Source organism: Nylanderia fulva, unplaced genomic scaffold, assembly GCF_048542155.1.
Source record: "Nylanderia fulva isolate GAGA-0341 unplaced genomic scaffold, ASM4854215v1 Scaffold7, whole genome shotgun sequence".
Lineage (NCBI taxonomy): Eukaryota > Metazoa > Arthropoda > Insecta > Hymenoptera > Formicidae > Nylanderia > Nylanderia fulva.
Genome location: NW_028190807.1, coordinates 331,879 through 345,782, shown reverse-complemented (window position 1 = coordinate 345,782; position 13,904 = coordinate 331,879). Strand labels below are relative to the sequence as shown.

Genomic DNA, 13,904 nt, shown 5'->3' with positions numbered 1-13,904 from the left:
TTAAATAAAAAAGATATTATCTTTACTAAATTATCTAGAATAATTTTTAGATTATTTTGGTTTAGAATCATAGCATATAAAAATATTTAAATAATACAATTTAAGCAATAAGCGATAAAAATTTATAAATAAAATATTTATACATATATTTTTATAATTTACATTTTTTATAACTGTGTTTACATAAGCAGTGCATAAAAATTATTATCTAGATGAATTACCATGTAATTTTATCTTTTATCTAGATATATAATTTAAAACAAAATCATCTTTATTTTATCTAAGATGAATTTACATATTTTTATATATTTTTATCTCATCTTTAGCTAACTAATTTTAAAATCATCTAAGCAGAGTACTAAACATGATTGCTTCTTTGTTGCTGAAAGTTTATTGCACTTTATAAACACACCATTTTTCTTGTTGATAATTTTTAATATGTTATTTTTCGATCCATGTAAAGTAGCAAACAATATGCTGGTATACATGAAACTGTGGCTATGTATACACCTTATTCTCTCGATAATATTTAGAATATTTATCGGAAAAATATAGAGATGGAGAAAAAAACATGATAAACTCTCCAATATACAGTATAGTTTAAATTTACATCGAGGCTTTAGGATGAGATAGTATTTGTATAACCGAATATAACCCATTATTCCTATATATATTGTGAAAAAGTAAAACAATGGTATATTTTGCATGTGCTTTCCATTAAACATGTGCTTCAATTTAATATTCGCAATATCGAACGAAACATTTTTTTCATCATTTCTTAATGAAGTCCGGATTTAAATAGGAAATATTGAATATTTAAATATAGGGAAATTTAATACTTAATTATCCGATATTTCGCCGATTAATAATATTAATAATAATTAATATTAATTAAAATTATCATACTCGTAATTTAAGCGAGATATATCACGCAAGCATTATTGTAAGCGAGGACAAATTACAGTAATTATTTCTCATCGTGCATAATAATTATTTCTCGTCTCTAGATTTTTCATAATTAATGATGAAACAATTAAAGGCTGCAATGAGAGAGAGATTCCAAATCGACTTGATTTTTAATCTATTATAAAATTTTTTTTTTTTAAATTATCCAAGGACCGAGCACGAAAAATTCCCAATTCAGACACGAAAAAGTAAAATTCGTAAAATTGATTTGTACACACAATTCGTGGAGGAACTCGACAGTCGTCTTGGTCTACTTCCAGTGGATACAGTATTACGTAAGAGATAGGAACAACCCAACACAACATTCTAATATTATCCGATGTATCTAGGGATGGATTCAAGTATAATATGTACTTAAAAATTCGAGTCAAATATAATAATCAAATTCCACTTTCTAAGATTCAAATAATACTCGTAAGAAATAACATTTTATATACTATATTTGTGACCAGCAATCGAATCTGGAATATTTATATTTGAATTTTATATTGAGCACCTGCGAGATTTAAAATAGTATTCATAAGTACTTTCTGTCATAAAAAATTGAATCTTTTATAAATAGAACTTGAGTTCTAAAAAAAAAATACTTGCTACACATCCACACACATTCTTCAAATACTCATTAATCTACCTCCTTTTGTCTCCCCACATATATATATATATATATGTGTGTGTGTATATATAGTAAGTACTCATAAGTACTCATAAGTGCTTGTAAGTACTCATAAGTACTCACAAGTACTTGTAAATATTTACAAAAGATTTAAATATGCTTGATCCAAGTTTGAACTTAAAAGTACTGTTTTTTTCAAAATAATTATAGAGAATTTGAAACCGTGTAAACAGATTTGAACCTACTTGTTAGATGCTTAATTCCATCACTAGCTGTACTTAATACGCGACATGTTCAATGAATGAACGAAATGACGCTTACGTCACATTTTGGGTTTTTCAATAAAGTTATGTAAAAATTATCATTTCACTTTTATCTCGCCGAGAAGCTGTTCTGACAAATAACAATAAATATACGTCTAGGATTTCTAGGATTTTAGAGGAAACTTTAATAAACATATAATGTCGAAACACAAGTATATACACAAATCATAAAGATGATTTCGTCAATTTGTGGTCGTTGACCTAAATTTTTTTTCCATGGTAATTTCCAGGGACATTAATATTAATTCTTTCAATCGAATTCATCGAATTAAATTTGTGCGTTCGCGGAATCTGTTTTTATCAATCGTTCGCTCTGCTTCCTCGAAATATATCGAAGATACTTTCTTCCCGAGCAGTCATCTCGAGCGCATCGACCTTGACTTCTTGGATCATCGCGCTTGACGTAGGATAGCAATTTTCACTCTCGGTCAGCCATCACGCGATAGAAAGCGAAGAGGCGTACTTTTGTAGGGAAACGACGCCTCTTCGTTGAGAGAAAATAGGAAAAAAATATCACATATATACTCCCATTAATCGGAAACGATTACGATATTTATGCATAAGGAAGAGGCTGTCATTGAAGTTTAAACGACGCGACGCATCGGCTTGTCTACAACTCGTAGCATCGTTAGACTCTCTTCAGGATCCGGGAGAAAGTACTCGCGTGTATATTCCGAGAGTAGCGATGGGATCGAGCATACTTACAAGTGAATTCGAATTTGTTTGCATTCGAACCCCGATTATTCTGAAAAAATGAAACAATATTTTCTAGTATATTCGAATCTGGATGAGATAGTTTCAAATTTTTTTTGAATACCTCAAAAAACAAGACAATACTTTCAAGTATATTAAAACCTAGATTAAGTTCAAATCTTTTATGAGTACTTATAAAATATGTATGTATATATTGAGTGATTCTAAATAAGTGCGAAAAATTTGAAAAGATAATTAAAGGGATATAAGAATATAAATATATACTTTTATATCTCTTACTGAGGAGTTACATGTTCAAAGGAAGAGATAAAAAAAAAATAAAATTAGACTTTTATTTTTTTTTAATTTAGAAGAAGTTAAAAAATGAAATATTTTTCCAACATTTACTATAATTTGTTTTGCTCTTTTTATTTTAAAATTTAACTTTTCGCAACTCAAAACCTATTAGCGCACTGTGTATGCTATTATATTTTTATTTTTTCTTTAAAATTATTGATTTAATGAAAAAAATGAAAGAAATAAAAAATTTCTGAAGGAATCAAGCTTTCTAATACATATTTTTAGATGATCACATTTTGGCCCGTTAAAAAATTCTAATTAAAAATTGAGTAGGGATTGTTAGTTTCATTCTCTTATGACGACAGAAGGATTAAACTAATATTAATTTTTAATTAATAACTATTGACATTGATAAGTACTCTTTTTACTAAAAAGTGATCACTAAACTTTATTTTTTAATTTGTAAAAATTTGAGGAAAAAAACAAAAACTAAAATTCACCTCCCTTTTTAAAGGAGTGTGACACTTTTCAGGATATATGTATAGGAGTATGTATTTTATATAAAAGATCTTCAATTTTCGATGTGGATGTATAGCAAGTACCATAAATACTTTTTATCTTAGAGTTCGAATATTACTTGTAAAACATTCGATTTTTTATGATAGAAAATACTTACAAATACTATTTCAAATCTTGCCAAGTATTCAATTTAAAATTTGAATATAACTCTAAATTTTATTACTTTGCATATATACAGTGTTATACTTACAAGTAGATGATTTAAAAATTAGTTAGATAAAGATAAGATAAAAATATGCAAATTGAAGATAATTTTGTTTTAAATATATCCATATAAAAGAAAAAATTATATGGCGATTTATTTCGATAATTTTTTAAATAATAATGATTGAAACTGCTTATATAAACACAGTTATGTAAATTATAAAAGGGATATAAAAATATATATGTTCATATTTTTATTTATAAATTTGTATTGCTTACTGTTTAAGTTCTACTATTTAAGTATTTTTATGTGCTATAATTCTAAACCAAAATTATCTAAAAATTATCTATATTTTAGACAATTTAGTAAAGATAATATTTTTTTCTTATCTAAGATGCAGAGAAATATAGATAATACATATTTTTATTATTTTAATTAATTTAATATTTCTTATAATTATTATACAATTCTCATCGAAAATGAAACTTGATTGCATTCAACTCGGATTTTTAAGTACATATTGAAGTCGATTCCATTCCTATCCGAGGGTTGAGCTGCGCACCAGTGAACTTTTCGCTCGTTTCGAGTGTTTCCTCTGGGAGTTTTTCCAGTCCGATCGAATCTCATAGTTTCTCACCGCGTGACAGAAGTTCGCAATTTTGCGATTTCGGGGGTAGAATTGCGTGAGAATTTTCAATTTTCACCGTCTTCCGCCTGTCCCACGGGAGAATTATTCCAGAGAGTTTCGGGTGCGGGAGAATTCCGCGCGATAAAATTCTTAAAGGGGGTTTTCTCTTTCTCATCACGTATCGGTGATCAACGGTTGCCTCGGATATGCGACCGCCGATTTCCTTTCACGTGCCACGCACTACGTAACAGGGATTTTCCGCGGGCTTTTGTAACAACTGGGAATTTCGCGTTTCGCCGCGTTAAGCCGCGCGTGAATTGTCTTGACCCGATTCAGGGGTGTGCTTATGGGTTTTTCTCTTTCTTCTGCCCCGGAATGTAAATTAACTCGATGCGGCGTGAAATAATAAAAACGTCACGTTACGTAACCGTGCGGTTGTGATTTAATCCTTCGGTCAATGAATAATATTGCAATGTATGCGGACATCAATATTGGGTACTTTGATATATAGATATCCAATTCTGTGTTTGACAACTTTTTTTATAGCAGTTGCTGGCTATCAAACTTTTTTCCCGTTATATTTTAGAAGGTTTCTGAATTGAAAGATACCCTTTGTATTTTTAGCATTTAAAGTTTGTTTTGGATAGACATCAAATCGAAATATGTCCAAAATTGGGACAATGTCTTTAAGACATTATATCATAAAATGTCTTAAAACGTCCTAAAGACTTCTTAAAGCTGTTTCAATTTTAGACATAATGCTTTCATTGATAAAAGGGTATTAAGACACTTTCCGAAAATATTGTAACTTTCCCATAATATACACAAAAAGTCGAGCCAATTAAGAAAAAAATTCTTAATAATCTTCAGTTTTCTTCTGGACTCGAGAAATGATAAAGAGATATTACTAATGACTACATAGTGACGATTATTTAAATATTTTTTCGAGATTATCGAAGAAGGAGGGAGATAGAGTATAGGAGAGAGAAACGAAAAAGGCAATTTTCATCAAGTTCTTTTTTTTGCGTGGATGAGAGGTTACACGATAGACGATGATTATCGATGAGGAGAGACAAGCTGCGAGCTGCTACACAAACTTTCACACGGGCTTCACTGAGGTCGACGGCTACCGGTCTGATGATTTTTTCGGTCAGTAGGTAATATGGTATCCATGTTGCTCGATCGAGTAGCTCGACGGGATCTCGCCGATCGGCGCGGAATAAGCGTAAGCATACGGTATCTATAATAATATAATGCAAATACCTATAATAATAACGATGAAGAGCATAAAAAAAAAAATATAAAGTCTATCGATTTTTTGGAAACAAAATTTTTTCGTCCAACAACGAGATCTCGCTGAAATCATTATAAAAAGAGAGGGGATGGCGAGAATAAAAATTTCAAATATACGTAAATTTGTAGAATTAAAATGCGGGCGTATAATATTCAAATGCAAATTTGCGAGCATACGATTTTTCAATCGACGCAATCTCTGATAAAACCACCCTTTCCCGCGGGGATCTCCTCTCAACCTGATGATGGTGGTGGTTTATGCGTGTCGCTATGAAAAATTAAACCTTTTTTTTTTTTTAAACTCTGTAAATTGATTTTTAAATATTTAACGGGACGCAATGCGGGAGAGTGCATTTTTGCACGCGTAACGAAAATTTTGCTCTTCCGACAAACCCACCTGCGATAAAACGGGCGCGGTGTACGCGATCCGGGAGATCGGCGCGATGACAGGCGCGGCAATCGGCGCGACGAGCGGCGTTAGTTTGGTGGTAGACGCCGGGGTTTTTAGCTCGGGCTGAAGGAGGGCGAGGGCGGGTTTAGGCGCGGGCGCCGCTTTCGGATCGGGTGCCGGTGCGGACCAGGCCAGACCGAGGATGCCGACGAGGAGAATCTGCAAGATAATGATAGAGTCGTATATACATATAATGACGGGATCAAGGATACTTTAGAAATAGGTTTGAACTTGATTCCGAACTCTCTGATTACTTGGAAAAGAGAAAGGAGTGCTTTGAGTATTCTTGAGTACTCTCGAGTACTTTTGAGCAATATTGAGCAAGTGCTTGCAAGAGTTGCTGTTGTTTATAATGAACTTGCAAGAGTTGCTGTTGTTTATTAAAGTACTTATAAAGAGTTAGAACTTATCTCGTGCAAGTTCAAATCTACTCAAAAGTACTTCTTTTTTAAAGCACTTTTGAGTACTCAAGAGTTGCTATTGTTTATTAAAGTACTTATAAAGAGTTAGAAGTTATCTCGTGCAAGTTTAAATCTACTCAAAAGTACTTCTTTTTTAAAGTACTTTTGAGTGCTCAAGAGTACTCAAGAGTACTCAAAAGTACTTTAAAAAAGAAGTACTTTTAAGTAGATTTGAACTTGCACGAGATAAGTTCTAACTCTTTATAAGTACTTTAATAAACAACAGCAACTCTTGCAAGTACATTCACATTTAGATTGAGATCATATGTTCGAATCTTTTATGAGTACTTATGAGATAAAAAGTGTAGTATGAAATAAAAAGTCTCGGGTTTGATTCCCGATTCAGCGATTTTCGGATCTATATTTTTCTCTTGCATTCATTTATTTATTTTCCGTAGGGGGGTTAAAGGGGGTATTGAAATTAAATCTCAAATATGAGATTATTTCATATTTAAAATCTTGGCCGTGTCCAAGTAAAATTTGGTGCCTTGTGCACCGGTATTTAATTCTAACGGAAAATTATTTAGTTTCGTTAGGATAACGCATTGTCATCCGCGATTTGGTTCTTGTTGCCCGTCTTATACGTTAGAAATAAAAAGTATTCCAGGCAGCAAGTGTGTTATTTTGACGTCAGTTTGCTACCCTCTTGGGATGTAATAATAATATAAATTCAAGTTATTTTGTAATAGACAAATATTATTAATAAATAATTGACGATATATTTGAGATGATACAGAAAGTGTATGTGTGGATGTACGTGTAACAAGTATTATAAATACATTTTACCTTGTTAGAGAGTACGAGTACTATTTGTAAAAGTAAAATAAAATTCAATTCTTTACGGTAGAAAGTACTTATAAATACTATTTCAATTTTGCAAGTACCCAATTTAAAAAATTTAAATATAATTTCTTCTAATATTTTTAAGTACATTCGATTTTGAATCAAATATTTCAAGTGCCTATCCCAAGTACATTCCAAGAATATTTTATGAGTAATATGAAAAATTTCAAGTTATATATATAATTGCATATATGTGTAGCAAGTATTATGAATTTATTTTTCATCTTAGATTTCGAATATTATTTATAAAAGATTCTTCGATTCTTCACAAGATAGTACTTGTCAGTACTATCGAACCTTATAGGTACTCAATCTAAAATTCGAATATATCTATTCTAGATTCAAATACTTCACAAATAGTATTCGAATCCTAGAAAATGAAACTTATTGGGCTCGACTTGGATTTTTAAATACATATTAAACTTGATCCCTAATCGTTTCATGCGACAAAAGAACTAGCTATTTAAATTTAAATTATTAAACATGGGATGAATGTGAGAGAGCACGTTCGCGCGCGAGATGCACACTTCCGGTAAATGACGTATTATATTCGAATTACCGCGAAAAATATAGCCGCAAAAGTTCGTGATATAGAAGTTTTTCAATTTCCACAATTTTGAATAAAGAAGATTATCGCCCTTTACGTTTCCGCGCCGGATTTACTTACGTATCGTAGCATGATGAACTCCGGACGAAAGATTCTGCGCGGATGTGTACTCGGGAACGGGATACTCTGTGTCAGTGCACACTCCGGCCTCGGTCCCCTCGTACTTATAGAGGTCTCGGAGGGATACCGTAAAAAGTAGACTCGTCCGGTACTACAAAAGTTCCTAACTGCCGCACCGTCGCATTCCTCCCCGATCTCAGGGACGGACCGGACAAGGATTGCAACGCATCTCCTGACTTTGCGATATTTATTGACTCTGATGCCTACATTATATGCACTCCTGGATGCAATTCATATACACGTGTGCTACATGTATAATACAGATAGATAAAGAAACTCCAGGTCAATGTGGTCCAGAATTACTTAATATCCAAGTATAATCAAGTCGGGAGATCATAGAATATCTTTCAACATTTTTAAATTTAATAAAATTTAATCAAATTATTTATTAAATATAATAATATTTTAAGGGTAAAATATGTAAATCAGTTAGAAGAAACTTTATATTATTTCTATATTTAATATTATAATATTATTCCAGGCAGGAAGTCTGTTATTTTGATGTCAGTTTGCTACCCTCTTGGGATGTAATAATAATATAAATTCAAATTATTTTGTGATAGACAAATATTATTAATAAATAATTGACAATTTTGAGATGATACAGAAATAATACCAATATGTTATCTCACAAACGTAAGTTTAAAAAAAAGATATTTCAAAAAATCCGTGGCTATCTCTTCTCCTGTGTAACGAAAATTAAAGTGCAGATCTTCTTGGCATTACGCTCCACTAAAGATATATGGCGGATAAAACGTACACAGTACATCGATAAGAATAATGCCTCGTCCCGAGAAACGTTTCTTCCATTACCCTTCTCCTCCATTTCTATTTCTTCCTATTTCGCGAAACAATCCCAGCGCAAAAGAGAGAGAAAAGAGAGAGAGAGAGAAATAGGCAGCCCCTTTCGACTTCGCATTTATCAATTATCGATCCACCACGGTCCCTCGGACGCGGCACGTACGTCCTCGCTGTAATTCTTTCACGTTGGTATTTTCTTCCTCGGGATATATACATACGTGTGTATGTACCCCTCTCCCCCACAACACACACACACACACATTCGATGAAATGGGTGTGATTTAAAGAAAGAGACGCGAGAAGGCTGTACGACGACGCTCCGTAGACCAGGGATCCAACCGAGGTCATTAGCAATACTCGCGGTTCGTTCACCCGAGACCTTGAGGATCCAGGCGTCGTGCATATACACACGCTTCGAGGCACTTGGCGCACCGGGTAATTTATATATCGAGGCACGGATCAATATTGCGCCGCGGAAATTGTGACACAAACACACGTTGACAGAACGGGACAGCGTTTATATGTATATAATTACGCACCAGCGATTTCAAAAATATCGAGAGAATATAAAACGCGCAGGTGCAATAATGCAAAACCGCGCGACAAAAAGAGGAAGATAATTACAGACGACGGAGAACGATTTTTTTTGTTATTATTACATTTTTCGGTCGATCAACAGGTACCCATTGGTATCTATAAATTGATAGAAAGATGAGAAATTATGCATGATAGAAGGATTAAGGATCTTCTTATATCTTTGGGCATGTCAAATGTGCTCTAGACGCAAGAAATAAAAATGCATGACAATTTATTAAGGAATTTACATCGAATATATTATATAGCTAAATTCAATGAACGTAGTCCACCGGCCTCTTTCCCAGGCCAAGACTGCCGGCTTTGACTTCGTTTCTCGAATCACGCGAACAATGTGGCTTCGATTCAAATTCGAGACAGTTTTGGAAAATAATTTACGAGAACAAGTGATTGGGAATGATGATAATTGCAATACCGAAGACTGATGATAAAGCTACAATCCTTTAACTCCAAAGAGCACAATAATCTGTGCTTAAAATTTCTGGAACCTATATTATTATCTATTTTTCTCATTGATAAGGAAAGCATAATTCAATTGATTAACTTTTTCGTCAAAACATTTCCAAATAACAGATCCAAGTAGCGAACTGACGTTATTAAACGTCAAAATGACGTCTAATGACGTCATTGACGTCAAAATGGCGTACGTCTGCTATCTTCATTTTGATAAGATTCTAATTAATTTAAGAGAACTGTGATTGAATACTTTAATTGTTCGATGTATAAAATTGAAGTTCTTAGGGGATTAATAAATTCATTTCTATCTATCTATTTATCTATTGAAAAGAACTATGAGAAGAAAAATAAGTTAAGGTTATGTTTAATTGTACTCTTCAGAGTTAATGATAGGTCTTTACCACTTTGTTCGGTGACGACTATTACACGTGGTGAACACTATGTCCGTAATTGGACACGGTCTTCTCTGCGATCAGCTGATGATGAGGGTAGGTCGGGTAATAGATCGGCGCCGCGTAAGCCAATCCGCGAGTGCTTATGGGTATCGCGAAGTGCGAGTCTAGGGTCGCCAGGGGTTTAGCCGCCACTGGATGGACCACGTGGTGTCCGTGAGCCTCGATTGTCTTCTCAGCCACCAGCGACGCCTTCACCAGCGGCTGCACCACGACCGGTTCCTGCTGCACCAGGGCCACGTCCGGCCCGTACTTCAGCAACACCGGCGAAGAGGCTCCCAGCGCCAGGGGCACCTTCGACGGGTGCACCACGCTATTGCCGTGGGACTCGATGACACTCTCGGAAATGAGCTTGCCGATGATGGGGGAAGACGCCACGATGGTTCCACATTGCACGGTGACGAGGCTCGCCAGCATAAAAATAACCATCTGCAAAAGAGAACAGAATATGAAATCTTGGGAACCTTCGGGAAAAATTGAGACAGTTTTTAGTCTCGGGAAGATTAAGACAACGTGTTGGCCTGGATGATTTTTTAACTAACTTATTATATTATTAGAGGATAGAGAAACTTGACTAAAAGGTGCTTGAATAGAAGATTGGGATTATTCAAATAATGTTTCTATCAGAGAAACATCCCTAATAGCATAACATATCCGAAAGATATTCAGAGGATATTCTGAGGATATCCAGAGGACATTCGAACATTCTCAGGATGTTTTCTGAACGTTTTTGAGATATGTGTGCTGTTAGGGATACGTATTCATATTCGGAACAGTTTTTGAAATGATAATTACTGAAATACCAAAGACTACGGATGATAAAATTATGGACAACAATCTGTCCTTTAAATTTCTAAAACTTACTATTATCTATTTTTCTCATTGATAAGAAAAGTATAATTTAATTGATTAACTTCTTCGTTAAAATATTTCCAAATAAGAGATTTAAATAGCAAACTGACGTCATTAAACGTCAAAACATCATTTTGACGTCAAATGATGTCATAAGACATCAAAATGACAGTTTTCCACTTGGGTGATGATAAAATTATAAGCAACAATTTGTTCTTTAAATTTCTGAAACCTACTATTATCTATTTTTCTCATTGATAAGAAAAATATAATTCAATTAATTAACTTCTTCATTAAAATATTTCCAAATAAGAGATCCAAATAGCAAACTGACGTCAAAATAGCGTACGTTTGTTATCTTTGTTTAGATAAGAATATATCCATGTAAAAGAAAAATCTGAAACGAAAATTAAGTGTTGTCGTTGTGTTTAATTGTACTCTTCAGAGTTAAATGGTGTCTTTAACACTTTGCTCGGTAATGAGCATTACATATCAATTTTTAATTGCTTTTAATTTTTTTATATTCATTTTCCCTTTATTTCTTTTGACAATTGTTTCAAATTACAAAAAAAAAACATTGATCTTACCAGCTTAAACATGACGACGGATTTTCGATACTTTTTGGATCAGAACCTGGGACTGATCTGCACTCATGCGGATTTACGCGTGCTTATATATATAGGAGAGTACTTCCGTGATCTTCGAAAGAGACCTTCAAGGTCCGTGCAATAAGAGTTCCACGTCCTGCGAGTCTATACATATACATATAATTTCGCACGCGGATGCGTTGAGGAATATTCAATGCGAGAAAAGCATTCACTTTATTGTCTGAAAAAATATATATATATATATATCCGTGTAAAATATACTCTTACAAAACATATTTCTTGCGTTCGCGTGAAATATTAAAGATTCCCAACGAGAGATCTCCCAGATATATCTCCTTGAATTATGAAAACTGTATTTCAGGGGAATATCTTTTAATTTAGCACCTGTATCTCTCCTTCTGAAAATAAAAAAATTTTTAAATAGAATTGTAAATTAATTACAAAAGACGTTGAAAATAATATAGATATTAATATATTATACTTTTAATATAAATGTTTTAACATATATAATTTTTAACATAAAATATAATTAATATATTATATTTTAATATATATAGAAAGTAATGCAATACAGATTATAGCAATGTATGTATTAATAGAATTGTGAATGAAAGATTACATTCTTGCCGCTTGTTGGTTCTGAAAGCGTTAAGCATTTTTTTTTGTCATCTTTGTTGCGGGGTACGCTTGACAGTGACGGAACAAAGGAGCTACCTACCTTTACGCGATCTCGAGACTTTACTTTTACTCTTCACCGGTAACTATAAGCACTTACGCCATAGAAGCAAAAAAAAGTGGCGGCACTTCTCGAAGGGACGCATAAAGAGCACCCGAGCGTAAAATTAAGGCCGAAAACGCGCTTAATCTTGACAATCTCATTTATCCGTTTCCACTGTACGGCATTAACGATGGCAAATCCGACGAAAAAAAGAACGATGTTGCAACTAGGATAAAAATAATATCGCGCGCACCTGTGTATTTCGAAAGCGATAAAAATAAAATTAATCGAGCTTTTTTTCAGAATTAAAATAAAAAATAGCAACTCTTAATAATTTTATGAAGATGAAAATAAGGTGCGCGAGGCAATTTTATAATATTTCTCCTTTTTCTCCATCCGCAGATCGATATTTACGAAGATTAAAATTTCCAATTATAAGATTACATGTTATATTTTATATCTATATTATATATTTATACAAGGTGTTCTAAAATTACCCATTTATGAGAGATTTCCAAGGATATTTAGAGACGATTTTTCCTAAGCAAAAATTTTTTGCATATTCCCAAAAAAATAAATAAAATTCTATTAAAGTAAACTCTATTTGAAATTAACTGAAGAATGTGATTTTCTTAATATTTAATTCCCATAAGGCTTTGTGAAAAACCCTTTATTTTCAATCACTTATAATTTGAAAATTATTGGTGCCACGAAAAACTCCAGGAATCTGCTATTAACAAATTATCCGGTATTTTTGAAAAACACTGTATACTATGTATTAATCTTCAATATATTTTTTTTATTAATACTTTTTAAAATATTTTTTAAAATATTTGTATTAATATTTCTTTTAAGTAAGCATATAATTCTTTTCTAACATGAGAAATACAGTTTGAATGTAGCGAAATTGATATATTCGATACATGTAGTATGTTAACATAACATATGTATGGATACATCTATAACTTTTCTCTTCGCAAACGTAAAGATGCGATATTGAATAATTCGCCTCTACTTTTTCTCTCTCTCCTTCTCTCTCTCTCTCTCTCTCTCTCTCTCTCTCTCTCTCTTTCTCTTTCTTCTTCGCTTGGAGGGAGAAGAGGGAGAGCGACTTTTTTAAAGCTCTCGTAAAGAATTTAGCAAGTTAGGTTCGTGAAAAGCGCGCACAGAGGCGGGTTTATATGTTTCCTGCAAATATATTCAATACGTGACCCGGACGGCGCGCGGCGAAGTTTCGTTCGCGATTGTCGAAGCGAGAAGGGGATGGGGGTGCGGCGGGGAAAAGGGCGGAAAGGGAGGGGGACTAAAGCCGAAACTCAAACAACCGTTGATCGCCAAGTCGGTAAACACTTTTCATCGAGTCGTTCCAAATCCTATTTTGAGAAAAGCCTCACGTAAACG

General features: G+C 33.3%; 2 protein-coding genes across 2 annotated transcripts; both read right to left on the bottom strand.

Moving 5' to 3' along the window:
- Window positions 1–5,265: 5,265 nt before the first annotated feature.
- LOC114940800 (uncharacterized) lies at window positions 5,266–8,024 on the bottom strand. Its single transcript, XM_029315546.1, has 3 exons — window positions 7,963–8,024; window positions 5,938–6,150; window positions 5,266–5,487 (listed from the first exon to the last, which is right to left on the bottom strand). Exons 1-3 carry the CDS (start codon window positions 7,972–7,974, stop codon window positions 5,398–5,400), a joined length of 315 nt encoding a protein of 104 aa, XP_029171379.1. The 5' UTR covers window positions 7,975–8,024; the 3' UTR covers window positions 5,266–5,397.
- A 1,590-nt stretch (window positions 8,025–9,614) lies between these two features.
- LOC114940799 (uncharacterized) lies at window positions 9,615–11,822 on the bottom strand. Its single transcript, XM_029315545.2, has 2 exons — window positions 11,765–11,822; window positions 9,615–10,754 (listed from the first exon to the last, which is right to left on the bottom strand). Exons 1-2 carry the CDS (start codon window positions 11,774–11,776, stop codon window positions 10,296–10,298), a joined length of 471 nt encoding a protein of 156 aa, XP_029171378.1. The 5' UTR covers window positions 11,777–11,822; the 3' UTR covers window positions 9,615–10,295.
- Between the last annotated feature and the right edge of the window lie 2,082 nt (window positions 11,823–13,904).